The sequence below is a fragment of the Melanerpes formicivorus genome, unplaced genomic scaffold (genome assembly GCF_026170545.1).
Source record: "Melanerpes formicivorus ecotype bairdi unplaced genomic scaffold, bMelFor1.0.p_v2 SCAF_7, whole genome shotgun sequence".
Lineage (NCBI taxonomy): Eukaryota > Metazoa > Chordata > Aves > Piciformes > Picidae > Melanerpes > Melanerpes formicivorus.
This window is the reverse complement of record NW_027142359.1, coordinates 22379654-22400069: the sequence shown is the minus strand read 5'-3', so window position 1 is coordinate 22400069 and position 20416 is coordinate 22379654. Positions and strand designations below refer to the sequence as shown.

Sequence of the window (20416 nt, the reverse complement as noted above, 5' to 3'; positions counted from 1 at the left end):
GAAAAATCCACACTGACTACACAAATATAAAGCTAATTTTACTGACTTGTTAAGTCCCTAAATTACTGAAGAACTGAGCAAAGGACTAAACACTAAACATTAAACTAGTCAATAATAATAATAATAATAATAATAATAATAATAATAATAATAACAACAACAACAACAACAACAGGTTGGAAGAGACCTTCAAGATCATGGCGTCCAACGCATCAACCAATCCAACCCACCTAAACAGCTAACCCATGGCACCAAGCACCCCATCAAGTCTCCTCCTGAACACCTCCAATGACGGCGACTCCACCACCTCCCTGGGCAACCCATTCCAATGGGCAATCACTCTTTCTGTATAGAACTTCTTCCTAACATCCAACCTAAACCTCCCCTGGTGCAGCCTGGGTCTGTGTCCTCTTGTTCTGGTACTGGCTCTCTGGGAGAAGAGACCAACCTCTGCCTGTCTACAACCTCCCTTCAGGTAGTTGTAGAGAGCAATAAGGTCTCCCCTGAGTCTCCTCCTCTCCAGGCTAAGCAACCCCAGCTCCCTCAGCCTCTCCTCATAGGGCTTGTGTTCCAAGCCCCTCACCAACTTTGTTGCTCTTCTCTGGACTCGTTCCAGCAAGTCAACATTCTTCCTAAACTGAGGGGCCCAGAACTGGACACAGTACTCGAGGTGTGGCCTAACCAATGCAGCGTACAGGGGCAGAATAACCTCCCTGCTCCTGCTGGCCACACTGTTCTTGATGCAGGCCAGGATGCCATTGGGCCTCTTGAATGCCTGGGCACACTGCAGGCTCATGTTCAGCCTACCATCGACCAGTACCCCCAGGTCCCTCTCTACCTGGCCGCTCTCCAGTCTACTCCCAAGTATTCTCTTTTGAGTAGCAGAGCCCAAATCTCAAGTCCAGTTCATAGAATCACAGAATCAATAAGGTTGGAAAAGACCTCAAAGATCATCAAGTCCAACCTGTCACCCAAGACCTCATGACTACTAAACCATGGCACCAAGTGCCACGTCCGAGTTAAACAGATACATTTTTTTTTCTGTCTGGAATAAACATCACCACAGCAAGCCTCACTCTTTCACATGATCAAAGCTTTAACCACTATGTAAAGCCCTCATGTAATAAACCATGAAATGAAGCAACACAGAAGTAGATTAATATACTGAGAGATACAAAAAAGGTGGAGTGTTAGACAAGTATTCTTTCTGACGGGATGCTCTCAGCCCATTATTGGGCTGCACCAAACATTCCCCATCAGTGCTCCCACTCCAATAATTAACAAAAGCAGGGTTTTTTTGAAGATTGAATATTGATTCTATCCATAGCTATACAGAATCAAACAAAATGGCTTAGTGGTGGACTTTGCAGACTAGGGTTGATGATTTGACTCGATGATCTTGAAGGTCTTTTCCAACCCAAATGATCATATTACTCTATGAAAAATTCCCAGTGAGAATAGCAGACCTCTCAAGTGACAGCTTTATGAACCTCTTTGGCCATTTTTAACAGAGGATTTCCAACCACCCTCAAAAACTTACAGTCAGGCTCTCCTAATTTGCCATCATCCGTTACAAGATCAATATTTCTGCTCCAGATGTTCATAGGAGCCTTTTGACTTGAATAAAGCATCCAAAGATACTCTGTCTTGGTAAGTCTGATAGGCCAAGAAACTAAGTTTTTGCCCCAATACCAATGTATTATTCAGTAATGCTTCAGAAAATGAGTATCTTCTGGTCAAAATAAACCTTTGGTTGCAGGATTATCATCCACCTGATTAATTGGTTTAGTGTAATCACTGCTTATAAATTGATTAAGGAAGTAAAAGTTCTAACAATTCAATTTGTTTGATCATGCATTAGTTCTCCATTCCAATTATCAGCTTGCACTGATGCAGACAAGGGGAGAAAAGCAAAGTGCTTTGCCTCCTTTAATATAAAACCCCATGTGTGTATAAATACACAACCATATATAAAAAGTAATAAACTAATTATTTCATTACTTCCCTTTCCACATGCTCCTGGCATTCAAATGGTTGCACCTTGCTTTTCCAGTAAAAATCCTGAGTGAAGGAGAGGAAATGAAGTCTGTCCCTACCTTAATGTTGCAAGCTTGTTCCATCAGTCTTCTGGCGTTCTCTTCAGCTCTGTACCTCTTGGGCAACTGAACCCTGAAGAATTTTAAAGCTCCTTCAAAATCAGCTTGTAGAAGGTCCTCTTTTGAGGTCTGCAATTAAACAGAAGAATGTACTGTAAGTGCTGAGAACGTGCAGTCATGCTCTTTTACTGGATTTGTCATCTACTGAATGTCTTCCAGGCCACCAATATTCACATTAGTGTCCTCCTTAGTATTAACTCTCTAACCCACCTCTCCTGAAACCAAACAGAGGCTACAGCACATCCAGGGAATGCCAGGCAGAGCAGTACCATCAGAGGACTGTAACACATTCATGTATTTAATCCTCATATATCTGCAGGGTAAGAAAAGCATTCTGGCTCAGCCTGTCAAGTTGTCACTCAGTGAGGAGAAGAACAAAACCCAAGCAAACAACAAAAACCTGAGAGAATTTATAGCACTTTCTAGAGAGCTTGTGCATTAGACCATTGCTGATTCCCCTAATGGTGCCCTAAAAAGACAATGTATATACAGATGTATAGTTGCAGACATGAAGGGCAGAAGCATTTAATGCACATGACTCTTAAGAGGCATCAGCAAGTCAATGTGCAGAAGTCTGTGACACAATTTCTCAAAGGTGTGCCAGAAAATGTTTTACATACTTATTGCTGCATCTCTCATACCTCTGTAGCTCTCAGTGTGCTATCAAGCCAAACAGGTCAGGAAATGTTAAGCATTCAACATTAATCCAGCTCTGCTACTGATGGAGTAATACGATTCACAGGGACAAATGTATTCATCTGCGGATGTACCCAGAACTACAGCACCAGATTGAGCAGATATGAAATACTCAGCCTCAGGAGAGCTTATTTAAAAGGTGAACAGAAACTGTGCCCAGGCAAGGTATTTGGGACATCATCTCAAAAACAGGAATTTCAAGATCTTTAACCCAGAAAGAGTGAACAAAAAATATGTCATCGTACAGACCTAGTAGCACAGGGACCGGCACTGTGTGTCCTGGCATTACTACAAACACCTCCAGAGCAGCACAGCAGCCTTTGTTTAAGGTACATTAATTGCTCAGGTACCACCACCACCATTTTCATGTGTGCTGTCTCATCAGTAGCAAACACCCATTGTAATCTTTTTGCCCTGCTGTACACAGCAGGTATATTACATACACAGAGTTTCAAAGCCTGCTTCTCAACTATTTTCTCATGCACTCAACATCTGTCTGCAATTCGAGACAACATCTTTCCAGGAAGCACACTTCAGCCAAACACGAGAGATTTGGCTCTACACAGGGAGAAATGGGAGGAACTGTGCAGACTTTCAGGCACAAGAGGTGAGGTGCAGTGATGCTGTTGTTTCTCTTGGGTGTTACGTTTGGTTTAACTAAATAAAAATAAGTATCATTATCACCATGATGCAGAGAAAATGTTACTGTGGTTTAAAAATCTTCCCCATGCACCCTACAAACTAGCATTTCCAGTGTATTTACATTAAAATAACTCTATAGATATTATGTGCTACATATAATTAATTTACATGCACATCATTTCTATGAGAGAGTTTGGGTTGCTCCGCCTGGAGAAGAGAAGGCTCCAGGGAGAGCTTACAGGAGCCTTTCAGTGTTCAAAGGAGCTGATCAGAAAGCTGGGGACAGACTTTCTAACAGGGCCTGTTGGAACAGGACAAGGGATGATGGGTTTAAAATGAAAGAAGGAGATTCAGATTAGACATGAGGAAGAAATGTTTCACACTGATGGTGATGAAACAGTGGTACAGCTTGCCCAGAGGGTGGTAGATGCCCCACCCCTGGAAGCACTCCAGGTCAGGTTGTTCTGGGCTCTGAGCAAGCTGCTCTGTTTGACAATGTTCTTGCTGACTGCAGGGGAATTGGACTAGATGAGCTTTAAAGGTCCCTTCCAACCCAAACCATCTTGTGATTGATTCTATGAATTATGTCTGCTATGTAAAAGCCCTCCTTAGAAGTGCAAATATATTTTTCCTCAAACTGAAGTGGTGTTGCAGATATGGAACAGCAACATTCATATCTAGCTGGACATAACCCCCATTTCTCCTGAAAATGCCACAACACCCTACCAAACCCAACAACTGACCCAAACTTTATCTGGTGGGGGGAAAGAAGAAGGATCTTTGAAAGGACTTTACATTATACACCAAACTTGGAACAGCAACAAAAGTTAAGGAGGTATTTTCATGGCTATCCACCATCTCTGACCGTGGAAGAGCATGAGCTGACATCAGAGGTGTGCCACCCTGACTCAGATAATCATCACTGCTCTGTGCCCCATCTTTCACTTTGGGAACCGGCACAGCAGTGTGTCCTTTGATGTTCTCAATCACAAGTCTATAAGGACAAAATCTGCACTGTTTCCCTATCACTCTATGTATTTGTGGAGATGATTATGCCATGTACCCTAATGAGCACTGTGTAGTAGCTTCTGTTACACTAATCACAAAGGAAGAGAGAGAAAACTCCAAATACAACTGCAGTAGCTTCACTGGATCAATTTCCCCACAGCTGCAGCATTTTTAATGATTATCTAATCTTGTCATCAAAACCCTCAAGAGTCCTCCCAAGCTCTATTTGCTCCTCCCTTCATTCACAGCCAAAGAAGCTGCTGGGTCACCACTGCAGGGACACAAGAAAAGCTGCCTTTGGGATGCTGATGGGAAATGTCCAGCTTAACAAACTATCACATCTGATTCTCTCTACAAAATTTTGGCAGGAGGACTATTTGGCTGAGGCTCAATCAGACAAGACCAATGTAGCGTTGACAGAAAGCTGCTGCAGTTTGGTATCTAATGAATCAGATCCACAGTGCAGCTAAGGCCAACACACCCAGCCAGCCTCTCTCTAAAAACATATTTCTCCTGGATGAATTATACTGAGGTTAGATGTGCTTTTACCACACCTGAGAGTAGACCACCACTTCATATTCATGCTGAGCTATATTGAAGATGATCGACAATTTATAGAGCATGACGGGACCAACTTGTCACACAGCACTGCTGCCAAAACCCATGCTGGCAACCAAGCTGCTTCTGGGCCACGTTCAGATGGGTAATGTTGACCCAAAAGCAGTAAATGGTTTGCTCACCAGCTTAGCTGAAAGTGATTTCTCACCTTCCCTCTCGGTGATGTTGACAGCTGCGATCACTACACAAACAGATTTCCCTACTACATTGCAAATTTGCCCTCTTGGGAGATAAGCTCTCCAGTTCCCTCCTCTTCCTCATGCTGTGACAGCCTCTCCCATTGCCCTCCAAAACCCAGCCGTGGACACAGCCATGACCCCAGCTGGAAAAAGACACCATCTAGTCAGCAGAATCCACTCTGCTGTTGTTTGGTGGTTTTACAGAGAAGGTGCTCAGACACTGCAATGGGTAATCCCCAAGGCAAGCTGGCTGGTAGATGCTTCCAACAGAGTAGGAGGATGTTTGCAATTAAGACTTCTGGACAGTTGCTGCCAGCACAAAACAAACACCAAACACACTTTTTGCCAAAGTTTCAGCAGTTTATTAGGAGCTGAGCTACCCTAATTGTGAGCAAATATTTTTCCCTAGAGGTCCTAACTAGACACTAGTTAAGTTAATAATCAATAATTCAATTACCCTGCCAAACTTCAGAAAAGCACATGCACACATGCACCATAGAGCTCATAGCACTTCATTTAAAATTAAACAACCAAAAAAGAGGCAAATAGGTCAGCAAACCAGCAATTGCACATAAAACATTTATTCAGATTTAATTCTCCCAGGCTTCTGCTTCAATCACTGTGATAATAGTATTTGAATAGCCCAAATGTGGCCTTCCAGTAGCTGAAGGGGGCCTACAGGAAGGCTGGGGAGGGACTTCTCAGGATCTCAGGTAGTGATAGGACTAGGGGGAATGGAATGAAGCTGGAGGTGGGGAGATTCGGGCTGGAGGTGAGGAGGAAGTTCTTCACCATGAGAGTGGTGAGGCCCTGGAATGGGTTGTCCAGGGTTGGGGTGCCGTCCCTGAAGGTGTTTAAGAGCAGGCTGGACGAGGCTGTGGCCAGCCTGATCTAGTGTGGGGTGCTGGAACTAAATGATCCTCGTGGTCCCTTCCAACCCTGACTGATACTATGGTATTAAATACAAATGACTTCCATAAAATCAGAATTATTTTGACTTCTCAACCCTGAAAAACCTTTAGTCTAGGAAAATACCCTAAAAATAATGGCGGGTCGTGGAAATGAGGACTTCTGGGACAGAGTTTGCCAACCTCAAATGATAGTTATGAAAAACTATAGACCTTCATGCTGCATCATTTGATAAAAGGAGTGGTAGAGCCTCTTGTGTTCAGCTCTTACTGCCTTACTGAATATTGTAATTTCATTCATTTGTTGACCAAAAAGTTAGTTCCACTATGAAAATAACAAGAGACCAAAGTGACATTCTGAGGTCAGTGTTACCTGGGTTGTGCACTTCAGGATATTTTCTGCACTTGAACTTCTTCAGGTTATCTGTGTGTATATACATGTGTATGTATACAGGTGTGCATGCATATATATACACACGTACACTGGGTATGGAGTCACCAGACAAGAAGGACACAACCTGCTGAAGAAGGTCCACATGAAGCCACAATAATGCTACAAAGGCTGGAAGCCCTCTGCTGTGAGGCCAGGATGAGAGAGTTGGGGTTACTCAGCCTGGAGAAGAAAAGGCTCCAGGGAGACCTTCTGGGGGCCTCTCAGGTTTAAAGGGTCTGATCAGAAAGCTAGGGACAGATGTTTTAGCAGGGCCTGTTGTGACAGGACAAGGGATGATGGGTTGAAACTGAAAGAGGGAGATATAACTAGATATAAAGAAGAAATTTTTTACACTGATGGTGGTGGTCCAAGGTTGCCCAGAGAGGTGGTAGATGCCCCATCCCTGGGAACATTCAAGGCCAGGCTGTTTGTGGATTTGAGCAACCTGCTCTAGTCGTAGATGTTCCTACTCTCTGCAGGGGGGTTGGCCTAGGTGGCCTTTAAAGGTCCCTTCCTACAAACCAGGCATGCAGCACTGGTGGTATCCTAAGATTAACATTTCTTGACATTCTGTGATTTTAATCAATAAATCATAAAGATGTTTCAGGCACCTTTTGGCAGCTGTTTGACAGGCAGAGATTTGTAAATTCCTTGGTTGGTGTCACTCAGCTTGTGGAACACAAGCTCTTTCACTAAACCATCTGTAAGTTTAATGAGCCATTAATTAAAGTTTAGCAGTGCACTACAGTTCTTGCACTCGGGGACTTTGGGGCACTTTCTTCTCATTCTCTATGTAATTTTGAAATAATTCTAGTTGTGTTTAACATATATTTTAAAATCCAAGCAGCTGAGGAAATTCACTGAGAGCCATGTCCTAAAGTCTCCACGGCAACCCCATGCAGAGCTACAGGCTGGGGTCGGAGTGGCTGGAGAGCTGCCAAACAGAGAGGGACCTGGGGGTGCTGATTGACAGCTGCCTAAGCATGAGCCAGCAGTGTGCCCAGGTGGCCAAGAAGGCCAATGGCATCCTGGCCTGCATTAGGAATAGTGTGGCCAGCAGGAGCAGGGAAGTCATTGTGCCCCTGTACTCTGCATTGGTTAGGCCGCACCTTGAGTACTGTGTCCAGTTCTGGGCCCCTCAGTTTAAGGACATCAAAACACTTGAATGTGTCCAGAGAAGGGCAACAAGGCTGGTGAGAGGCCTTGAGCACAAGCCCTATGAGGAGAGGCTGAGGGAGCTGGGATTGTTTAGCCTGGAGAAGAGGAGGCTCAGGGGTGATCTCATTGCCCTCTACAACTACCTGAAAGGTGGTTGTAGCCAGGAAGGGGTTGGTCTCTTCTCCCAGGCAACCAGCACCAGAACAAGGGGACACAGTCTCAAGCTGCGCCAGGGGAGGTTTAGACTCGAGGTGAGGAGGAAGTTCTTCACCGAGCGAGTCATTCATCATTGGAATGTGCTGCCCAGGGAGGTGGTGGAGTCACCATCCCTGGAGGTGTTCAAGGGGAGATTGGACATGGCACTTGGTGCCATGGTCTAGTCATGGGGTCTGTGGTGACAGGTTGGACTCAATGATCCTCGAGGTCTCTTCCAACCTTGGTTATACTGTGATACTGTGATACTGTCTCAGCTTCCCTTTCAGAGTTAGACTAAATCTGCCTTTAAATGTCCCATATTGCTGAAGTATTTCAATATGTTCCTAAACATGATCTTATCTGGATTAGTTGAAACCAAGGAAAAATCCTTTCCCAGAGGTACTGGGGAAGCTTTCCAATCTAAAGGTAAAGTCCTGCAAAACTGCAAATATTCAAACAAGCAGAAAAGGAATTTAAGAGACTTAAATGAAGCTAATTGTGATTTCTTTTTCTTTGAAAGTAAATAATGTTACTGCTTCCTTGCCTAAAACATGCAGGGAAATGTGATTAAGGCAAAGGACAAAGCCTTGGCTTTTTTCCTTAATTTAATTTCTCTGTCTTCAATTATTAATTCTGCAGTCTCATTTATTACTGACTATATCCTCTGTAACTCCTATTCCCACCTGGGAACTAATACAGCAGAAGGAAATTTGGATTAAGCACACTACTCTGCCTTTATTTAATCCTTCTTCTTCCACACAAACACATAAAAATGACAACTTTCCATAGACTTCTATTTACCTATATATTTAGGATGTCTATAAAATGTCATTGAACATAAACTGCCTTTCTTACACTTTAGTGAACACATGGGGAACAAGACCAAGTAAATGGCAGAGAAGAATGTGGCCATACTCTATTCCACTAGTTAATTTGCTCCTGGTTAATTTACATCGTTTGCAAGTATCCTCACACTGATTTTTCAGAATACTGAATCTATAACACACAGTGATATGGTTTGAAGGTCCCTTAAGAAGATGTGCAGTGCAAAATCAAGCCAACTTTACCTCTCCCAGTGGTAGCATCAAGACTGCAATGCTGTATGCTGCCTGATTGCTGCTCTTCGACATGAGCCACAGCCCTGATACTGGTTTGATGGCAGCAGGAGAATGAAGTAGACCTTCTGTATTGCCATGATGGGCAAAGGTGGATAAACTTGGGATTCAGGCCTGAGAAAGTTTGGTGGGTAAATCTACTCTGCTGCAGTTATGCTGTCATGCACTTCTAGAATCACAGCATGGTGGGAGTTGGAAGGGACCTCTTGGGATCACCTAGTCCAATCCCCCTGCTAAAGCACATTGCCAGAGCAGGATGCCCAGGATCACAATGTCCAGGTGGGTTCAGAATCTCTCCAGAGAAGGAGACTCTACAAACTCCCTGGGCAACCTTCTCCAGGGCTCCAGCACCCTCAAAGTTAAGAGTTTCTCCTTAAGATCAAATGAAACCTCCTGAGTTCCAGTTTGTGCTCGCTGTCCCTTGTCCTATCACTGGCCATCACTTCGAGGAGCCCAGCCCTGACCTCATGACCTCCATTCTTTAGCTATCGATCAGATCCCCACTCAGGCTGCTCTCCTCCAGGCTAAACAGCCACAAGTCTCTCCGCTTCCCCTCACAGGAGAGATACTCCAGTCCCCTCAGCACCCACTTCTAATGCGATACATAGCAGACTCCTTTCAGTGGCATTGCTCATGGCCATTTTGTTGCTGGGAAAGCCACACTGGCAAACACATCTCTCCCTACATGTGCTCTCTGTAAAACACTGCTACAAAAGCATTACAGCAAAAAATTGCATGGGTTTTGTGCACAACGAGCTGGCATCCACAACCATAGCAATAATCCCATGTACACCCAGTAGTATCCCTGCTCAAAATGTCACCACTGTGTTTAGATGTAGCTCCAGACTTAAAGGTGGTGCTCATTCTGCCACAGAAAACACTTACCAATGTGGATAAAAGCAAAAGCAAAATCTACTAGATTCATCCAACCCCTGGTCATCCCGAAGGGAATAAACCCAGTCTGAATTAGTGCAGCTTCACTTGCCCATCATGGCATCTGCCTGATGCAGGGAGTAGGTGCTCTGAATTTTTCTAAGGCTGGCATAAAGGTTATGGATGGCATTTCTGTGCTTCTCAGAAAACACTAATCCGGCACATATTCTGCATATTCGGAACCTCCTAGGCATTTACTCCTGAAACCACAGCAGAGGGAGAAGCTGATGCACGTAAAAAAGAACCCAGCTGTAATTTTATGAAACACTGAGATTCTGAAGTAGCTTCAGTTCTGACTAAAGTACGAATTCTTGGTTCTCAGACATTTCTCATTTGAAAAAAACCGAACCAAACAAACCACAAAAAACAACCATCAGCAAAACAGTCTCTCCTCCTCTGTGGAAGGGTTTCACGTCAGAAGGGATAGCTGTCAGAAGAGGAATATTTAGCTAATAAAACCTGACAGGAAATCACATTTGCTCCACAAGTCAAGACTCTCTAATAATCCAAGCATTATTTGTTTGGTTTCCCTTTCCCCCTCCTCTCATTTTTTCCTTTTCTACTAAAGGATATTATATCACTCAGTGCAGCTAAGCTGCCTGGGTGATGAAGGATGCTAAATTTCCTGGTAGTCTCCATCTGGAGGGCCAGATACAAAGCCTGATTCAGTCGAGTGAAAAAGAGCTCAGTGGGTTTGCCTCTGCTTTCTTTAGAGCTTGCTCATCACAAAACAATCCAGAATGATTTGGCAGTCCTTGCCCAGGAGACCAGCAGCAGCAGGATGGGATGGAGGAGCATTTAGGTACACTTGGAAGGAAACTGGACCAATGCTGCCACACAGAATGGGTCCAACCACGCGTTATTAGCCGCTAGACTCCATTCTACAAGTGACTACGGATACCCAAATTCACCTGCCTGTTCCTAGTACCCAGAGAGTTTCTGAATCTTCTTGTTTTTATCTAACACCTCATAGTGTGGGGACACACTGGTTCAGCCACCCACCTTTTTTTTTCCACTCTGAACATCTTAAAATATGCAGAGCACATGCATGTGTGTGAGAGTACTGCAGAACACAGAGATGGGTTTCAGTACCACCACACAAACACGGGAGAGGTCACTGTGTCTAACAGTAGGCTGCACAGGGCACTGGGAAATGGCTGGGATCAGCAAAGAGCTCTTCATGGGCATCATGTAAAAATGACATTCTGGTGTACAAGGCTAGAAACCAAACGACCCTCTGAGCTGCAGGCAGGCAGAGTTACAGCAGCCCAGAGCAGCCACAGCTAGGACTAGGTACTGACCTCTGGATTAGAGTCAGCTTTGGGAAGCAGCAGGAAGGAGACAAGCGTGCTTCTCTCTACTCTAACGTGCCACACTGATTTCAGGCCATTTCACAGACAGACAGCATTTGCCATGACAGATAAAAATACCTTTAACAGTTTGTTTCCCAGACAATTCTACACAAATATTTTAAACTTTTTACACACCCCCAACTGCCTTTTCAAAATGAAACACAGAAAGAGCAGAAAACCAAAATACATCAACAAGGTTTGATTTTTTAGGGATGTTTAAAACTAACCTTTGATGTCACAAGTATAAAATCCTAAATGCTGAGCACTGATACACTTGCCATCAGTATCCTGAAGTAGACAGGGCATGCTGCTTGTTTGGAATCATTAGAGGACTGAGAACAAAAGCATTCCTGGCTTTAGGAAAGATTTATTTTACAACGCAGCCTGGTTGTGAACCCTTCAAGCTAGTTAAGGAGTGGCACCGATCCCCATTAGCAGGACCAGTGTGCAGTCCTCCCAAGCTAACAGCAGGGAGAAAGACTCAGTGAGATGATTTTGAGAAGCTAAGAGCAAAAATAACAGATCACTCACACCTCTATTCAGTGTGTTGGGGGGGGGGAGCAGGTTTAGGAGGGAAGATGGCAAATTCACAATGGATTAATGTCAAGAAAACGTGATCTCACCGCAAGCAGTCGAGGCACAAACAGGCGATGCCCCATCCCCAGAAGTTCCAGCACTCGACATGCATACTCATTCACCAGCTTGCTTCTCTCGTCATGCATGTCCTGGGACTTTTTGACAGGTGGTGTGAGCTTGGCAGCTGGGGTTTTGCAAGGCACCCCTTCTTCCATGAGCAGCAAGTAATAAGTATCCAGAGTGAGAAGAAGCAGCTCTGAACAGCAATTGCAAGAAGTGCAAGAGGAGGAGAGCCAGGCTCGGCTCTCTGAAATGGGCTGGGATGGCCGCCTACAGCAACGCCCGTCGGTCACTCAGAAAGAGGAAAGCATCTTTGCTAAGAATCAAGGTAAAATATGATCCACCCTGCTGGCTCTGCCAGAGTCCAGAGTAGATTTGAAAAACAAACCAGAGAAAACATGGATCTAAAAATGTCCCTTAAAAGGCAGGAAAATGGCAGAAAATGAGCACAGGCAAGCTAGGATGGGAGGAAGGCAATGGTGAGCTTGCAGGGCTCAGTGTCTGGGGCTGGGTGTGAGAGCAGCCAGCAGCAGCAAGAAGAGCAATAAAGCCAGGGCAGTTCTGAAGCTGCAAAGAGAAAAGGATGAGCTCATTGCAATCTCTGATTCGTGACAAGCGTGGCGGCTGCCGCTGCTGCCGCTTGCTGTGAATCAGTAATGAAGGGGTAGGCAAGGAGGGGGCTGGGAGGAGGAGGAGGGGGTGAATGAGCATGCAGAGAGCCTCTCGGGGGAGAATGCCGTAATAAGAAGCCAATAGTGAGCGACTGGACAGCTGAGCTCCCCCTCTACGTCTGCCTTAAATCAATTCAGGGCTGAGGGCTTCGGCTGTTGAATCCCAGGCTTACAGCGTATGAACTGCAGCCTCCAACATTTGCTGGTTAGGAAGAACCTGGCCTGCCAGCCCATGTAATGACTTGGATTCAGACTGCTTCTGCATAATGCAAAGAGAGACTCAGAGCGATTACAAGATGGGCAGGTATGGCAAGAGACCCTCAACCCTCCCAGGTGATGGATGGAAGAGGGGCAAGGACATCGCGATGGGCTGCTCGTGAGCAGAGAGCAGCAGGCAGCTTCTGAGATGCGGAGAAGCCACAGCCCAGCTTTGCACAGTTCATGCAGGACTGAATTAAATAATTTAAATACCGGCAATTTCCAGCACTGTGTTCTCAGGAGGCATTTCTAAATCTGGAGATGATGGGCAGGGAGGGGATGATGTCAGAAACACAGATTTTAATTGCTTCTAGAAATTAACTGCACGTTTGTAAGGAAAACGCCATGATGTCCCACCTTAAATTGCCTGTGCAGGCAGTAGGCCAGGTGCCTCTGCCATCTGGGTGAAGACAGCCTAGCAGGTATTACTTCATTTCCTAGCTCTGTGGTTTGGGAAGCATGCTGTCATGCTGCTTGGTTTTGGAAGTGCCTAATTATAAAATGGGACAGGTAACAGAACACAGCACACTTCTGAGGGGAGCAGGCAGCAAGGTTCCATACACACCTCACATACAGAAAAGCGGCAATTTAAAGTGCTGGGAAGAGCTCCATGGATCTAAACCACATTAACTGCAAGCAATTTAAGATCTAAACATCATTTGTCTAGAATGTCCAGAAGAAAACACAGAATGATAGAATAGTTTGGGCTAGAACAGATCTTTAAGATCATTGAGTCCAATCATTCTCTAACTCTGCCAAAGCTGGTGCTAAATCATGTCCCTCAGCACTGGATCTCTGCATCTTTTAAACACCTCCAGTGATGAGGATTCAACCACCTTCCTGGGCAGTTTGTTCCAGTGGCTGACAACCCTTTTGGCCAGTAAGTTTCTTCTAATATCCAACCTAAACCTGCCCTGGTGCAACGTGAGGTAATTTCCTCTCATCCTATCACTTGTTACTTGGGAAATGCTAATGGCAATGAAAGATCTGTAGCACAGGGTGGTTGAATTAAAATGTTATGTTCATGAACAATCTCAAGCCATTTAATCTCATCCTTTCACCTGATACTAAGGAGAAGAGACTGGACCCCACCTCACTCCATCCAACCTCCTTTCAGGAAGCTGTAGAGAGCAATGAGGTCTCTCCTCTGCCTCCTCTTCTCCAGACTAAATAATCAGTTCCTTCAGCTGCTCTTCACCAAACCTGTTCTCAAGACCCTTTGCCAGCTCTGTTGCCCTTCCCTGAACACACTCCAGCACCTCAATGTCCTTCTTGGAGTGAGAGGCCCAAAACACAGTGGTCCAGCTGTGGCCTCACCAGTTCCAAGTACAGGGGCACAATCACTTCCCTACTCCTGCTGGCCACACTCTTGCTAAGGTAGGCCAAGATGTTGTTGGCCTTCTTGCCCACCTGAGCACACTGCTGGCTCATCTTCAGCCAGCTGTCACCCAGCACCCCCAGGTTCTTTTCGGCTGGGCAACTTTCCAGCAACTCTGTTCCAAGCCTGGAGTATTGCATGGAGTTGTTGTGACCCAAGTGCATCACCTGGCACTCAGCTGAACCTCATCCTATTGACCTCAGCCCATTGATCCAGCCTATCCAGATCCCTTTACAGAGCCTTCCTACCCTCAAGCAGATCAACACTCCCACCCAACTTAGTGTCATCTGCAAATGTACTGAGGGTGCAGTTCCAGAGATTCTGGTTCATTATCTGGATTGTTATTATGCATTTAGGGGAACACCATAAAGCTGCTCAGTTATCACAGGTTAAATGAGCACCCCACCAGGCTGTATGTTCTGTATGTTCTCAGGGTGAGATGGTTTAAAGCAAAGGATTTTTTGCTGGTTTTTTAAAAGGTTGGGGTTTTTTTTCCCTGAAATTTTCAAGAGTTTCCATTAATTAAAACATATGCTGCTAAATGTGATATTCGAGAAACATTATGTTCTGTCTTCCACATGCAAATGAAAACATTGCTCAAAACATTTAAAAGGGAAGAAAGAAGAGAAGAAATAATACTCTGTGTGTTGGGAAGCAGGTGAAAAGAACCAACTAGAAGCATGGAGATGGATGGGCAGAGTCACTGGTGACTTTTGGGCAAAAGAGGACAGAGAATTCAGAGCACTGTCCATGAAGAAACCTTAAATTCTTCCCTGCATAAGCTAAGAGCTAACTCTGACCCTTACAGAAATTCAGATTTGGTTCATTTTAGGCAAGATCTGGGCTTATGAAAAAAGAAATGAAGTGATTATTAAATCAAATCTTTAATTCCAAAAAGTTGTAATAGGATCCAGTAGTTAGAGGCTTAAAGTAGATGAATTCAGGTTATAAGTGTTGTGCAGTTCTTAGGAATGAGGAAAATTAACTACAGGATTAGGTCCTCAAGAGATATGGTCTACTACCATCATTAGCATTTTTACATCAGGGCTAAGTTTCTTGCTTAAAAAGAGGTCTCTAAAATATGTTTTAATAAAAAGATCCAAAACTTGACCAAAACTCTCTTAATTACCAGCTGAAATCCAACACTTTTTGTTCTCCAGAACTCCTTTTGCAGAGCAGGACAATGAACCATCACTCAGATGGGCATTTTGGATTTTTTTAACACTTCCTGCCATGTTTAAATACTTCTGCATCCTCATTGAACAGTACAACTTATTTATCACAGAAATCATAGAATCATAGGATGGCAGGGCCTGGAAGGAACTTCTGGAGATTACTTAGTCCGACCCCCTGCTAAAGCTGGGTCATCTACAGCAGCTTGCCCAGCATTCACAATGTCTCCAGTGAAGGAGACTCTACAACCTCTCTGGGCACCCTGCTCCAGGGCTCCAGCACCCTCACAGCAAAGAAATTTTCCCTCTTGTTCAGATGGAACCTCTTGGGTTCCAGTCTGCGCCTGTTGCCCCTTCTTCTGTTGCTGGGCATCACTGACAAGAGTCTGGCTCCATCCTCTTGCTCCCCACTGTTTAGCTCTTGCTGAGCATTTATCAGCTCCCCGCTCAGTCTGCTCTTCTCCAGGCTAAAGAGGCCCAGGACTCTCAGCCTTTCCTCCTCACAAAGATGCTCCAGTCTGTTCAGCATCTTTGTAGCCCCCACTGCAATTAAGGCCACATCTGGAGTACCATCCTCAGTTCTGGACTTCCCAGCTCAAGAGAGTAGTTCCTTGTCTCTCTTGAAGTGGGGAGTCCAGAACTGAGGACAGTACCCCAGATGTGGCCTCACAAGGGCAGAGGCTTTTATATTCATGTCTGATGAGGAATTCTGATTTTTTGTATCATTCTTCAGAAGGGCCTGACTGAAGTCAACTTAAAAACTAGAAATGGCCTAAAAGGCAGTAACTTGCACACTGAATAGAACACCCTAGGATAAGCTCATTGTGCTTCAATGTCCATGTTGTGGATGACCTGGTCTTTAAGCACAGTTAAATTCTGATTCTGGACTTCTAATCCATGAAATGTCTGCTTACTCATGTGGTACTGATGCAGTTCAGATGTACAATAGTGGGGGTCCACTGACCTCAGGAGAAGTGGCTGATGCAAAAATATTCTCTAAGCAAATAAAACCAAATAGAATGTGACTTGAAATGATCTCTATTGTCTGAACTCTGTAGGAAGATACCAAAGATCTTGGTGGGGAGTCCTTTATAAATCAAATGAAATATAGCAAATTAGAGGAATATATGGACCACTATAGAACAGATATATGTGTGTGTGTGTGTGTGTGTGTGTGTATACAAAGATATGCATTTAAAATCTGAGGAAATACTTGTGAAAGGCTCATGGGATTCTGAGAAAGGTGATGGTTTTCAATCTGTCATTTTATAATGATCAAAGTGGGAGCTATGTGCATTTTCTACATGGAAAAAAAGTGCCACAGCTATCACAGCTCCTACCTTTAATCTTTTGCCAAGAGCACACAAAGCCTTATCTCAAAGGCATTAGTTCTTGGTGTTCATACTGGTTTAGTTCCCAGATATCCACGTTCCCATTTGCATGTCTCACAGGGCACAACAACTAGCTGTAAATCCGGCAACCAACCCACCATGAATGATCTCAGAATGACCATCCTATGGGAGCACCACAGTTTTCTTTCTCCCTCTCTGTAAGCAGCCCAGCTGCCGTGTCCTCCCTCTGCCCCAGGTCTTCTTGCAAAGCCACCACTGAGTCTTGTCTCCTATCCTGTGCTTTGTGTGGACAGGGATATCAATTTTTTACAAGAATGTACTGAAAGGTCAGGGCAGAGCTAAATGAAACACCTTCATAATTGCTGTATCAATTGTTAACAGATAAATGCCTACCTATGAGAGCAGCTCACTTTTCTATGTCAACTGTTAAAAAAAAAAGGAATTGGACTGTCTTTAACATTTTAGTGGCAAAAATTACTGACTCTGCAAAGCTACACAGACTCTAAAATAGGAAGAACTATAATGGAACTTCCCTTTCAAGTTGATTCCTATGAGAGGGCAAGATAAACTGCCCCAGAACAGCTCTGAAAATCCGTATGAATTACAGCACGGCCACAATAAGAGCTTCACTTCTCAGCTTATCAGAAATTACTTTGTACTTTCTGTTCTTCAGGTCTACTCACAACTCTGTAATCTGGAGTTACTGAAGTTTACATCTTTATCATTAATAGAGAGGACATGCTAAAACCATTCATTTCAATAGTATGCTCCACCAGCGATCTCTGCTGGGGTCGTGCTGGTCGGTCTGCTCTGAAATGGCTTGGAAAAGAGGGTGAATTGTGAGGTGACAATGTTGGAAAATGCTACTAAATTATTCAGGGTTTTAGAGAGAGGGGTTTACAGGAAAGAACCTCACAAGGCCTGTAAGAGACTGAAGGCTGGGCTAGAGTACGGTAAATGGAAGTCAATGCAGATAAATGTAAATTGATGCATAAAAAGAAGGGTATCAATTTTACATACAAATTATAGACTCTGAGCTGACAATTGCAGCTCAGGAATGAATTGTGAAGTCACTGCAGACAGCTCGAAGAAAATAACCAGCTCAGTGCACAGCATGGGTCAAAAAAATCCACCAAATGGTAGGAATTAATAGGCAAGGAAGAGAGATCTAAACAGAGAATGCCATTATTCTACCCTATAACTCCATGATGTATTTTCACCTTTGATACTATGCATTACTCTGGTCCTTCCATCTCAAAAAGGAGTTAATAGAGACAGAAAGGTATTTAGAGGTAACAGGGCTCATGGGAGGCTTCCAAATGAGATGAGAAAAATATACTAAGAAAATAGACAGCTGATGATGGATATGTAGGCTCATGAGTGGCTTGGAGAATGTGAAGAGGTACCAAGTGTCCAAAATGCCTTCCAACACAGGAACCTCACAGGTGACAGGTCCAAAGCAAGCAAAATTATAATTAAGCTGAGAAAATCTCTGTGGCTATTAGCTTACATGTCTTCAAAAGATGCTGGACGAACCCATGGAATAACAATCCATACAGAGTTATTAAACATGAGACACCACTTCTTTCTCAGAGAGTACCCAAGACACAAATTGCCAGTGGAAAAAACAAACACAAAGAGTCCTACTGTTCTGACAGTCTGTCCCATGTATCCGCTGTTGGCAACAAGATTCTGGGGAAGATAAGCCTGCAGAATGATCATTCTTATGTTTTTGTTTACTTCAACTACATACTTCACTACAAAGCCATCTCCCAAAGTGCCACATCTACATATTTTTGAGCACCTCCAGGGATGGTGACTCCATGGCCTTCCTGGGCAGCCTGTTCCAATACCTGTCCATTCCTGCAGTGAAGAAATATTTCCTAATATCCAACCTAAACCTGCCCTGGTGCAACTTCAGGCCTGGTGCAATTTCATCTCATTCTGTCACTAGTTACTTGGGGGAAGAGACTGACCCCAATACAGGATATTGAGAAAAAAAATTCACAGAATCACACAGCATCACCAAGGTTGGAAGAGACCTCAAAGATCACCAAGTCCAACCTGTCACCACAGACCTCATGACTAAACCATGGCACCAAGTGCCACGTCCAATCCCCTCTTGAACCCCTCCAGGGATGGTGACTCCACCACCTCCCTGGGCAGCCCATTCCAATGGCGAACGACTCTCTCTGAAGTACTTTCTCCTCATATATATATATACATATATATATACATATATATATATATACAAACACATATATATACACATGTATATATATGTATCTCAGTCCTGAAAACACCATCTCCAGTTTCCAATACCTAGAAATTACGGACAGAGAGTATAATGAGGAAGTGCCATTAATATATGAATCAGGGTTCAGTGCTTTCTCTGCTTTCAGCCTTCTGTTCTTTTATAAAGGAGGTCTCTTCTCCCTCAAAATTAAAAATTAATGATGAACAACCAGCTAACTGAAACTGATTTTAGGGGTGAGAAGGAGATCAAATGGGCTAAGAAAGTAACTAGTCAGGGCAGGATGGATTTTTAGCATGCAAATAAAGGTGGACATTTAAAAACAGGAAACTCATTTTAATAAGCATAGAATATCAGTAGCCTGGAAGTTTATTGATTCTGAACACTTTTAAGTACAGAATTCTCTGATATATTCTCCAACAAGTCACCACATGCTGGGTTTTTTGTGATGGGAAGAGTGAGTCTGGGAAATGGAAATTCTTCAGCCCAGCAACCCTGCAATTTATGGACCTCCTCAATTTAGGAACCAGAAATATAAAAGCAGTGATCTGAGCAATCCTTTAAAAGTGAAATTCCTGTTCTATGCCTAATGAAGAAGACATAGAAAACAGAACAGTCAGTTCTAATCTCTAGCACCAAAGATTTAGGATCCACTTCTGCATTCAGAATCAGCTACATAAAGAAGCTATTTAAAAACTGCTATAAAGGGCAACATCTATTTTGTCTTAGATGCTAATATGGACATGTCTTTTTTATCTTGCAAAGAGTCTTTTGAGGATTTAATGCATTTACAGAGTGGACTAAACCAGAGCACCCAGAGTCACAGGCAGTTTGGGTTGGAAAGGAACTTTGTATGTCTCTTCATGCAAGCATCAGCTTAAAGCTTAAAATTCAGGCTCCTCCACCCAGTTAAATGCAAAATTGGAGCACTTTTAAGTAGACAGAGAATGAAACTGTTGTTATCTCTTTAGATGACATGGCCTAAGCTCCACTGCAAACACACTGAGCACTCTTTTCATGTGATACCTCTCAAAAAGTTACAATAATTGTCACTGTTTCATCCCCAACTGAAGGACAATTCACGTGTTCTTTTTATTTTCTGCAATGGCAACACTCAAGTTTTACCTAAAATAAGCACCTGTCCAGTCTTCAGTGACACCCTCAGATGCTTATCAGGTGAGATTATACAAAATACCAGTATCTTACTTCAGTAAGATATGGAAGAATTTTGGTTTTCAGTTTACCTATTCCTCTTAAATTCTTGTGACTGACATTCTTCATCTGACTGACAGAACCTCCTTC

The 20416-nt window shown here is 43.7% G+C and overlaps 1 protein-coding gene across 6 annotated transcripts in view; it reads right to left on the bottom strand.

The window, feature by feature from the left end:
* RABGAP1L (RAB GTPase activating protein 1 like) overlaps positions 1 to 20416 on the bottom strand; it is a 310408-nt gene that overhangs the window by 66200 nt on the left and 223792 nt on the right. For 5 of the 6 annotated variants that reach the window (XM_068141360.1, XM_068141361.1, XM_068141358.1 and 2 more), the window contains one exon: positions 2097 to 2225. In XM_068141360.1, the coding sequence (XP_067997461.1) occupies positions 2097 to 2225 (129 nt within the window). Of the gene's footprint in view, positions 1 to 2096; positions 2226 to 12016; positions 12574 to 20416 lie in introns of those variants that run through there. The other variant, XM_068141362.1, reaches the window with a different exon arrangement.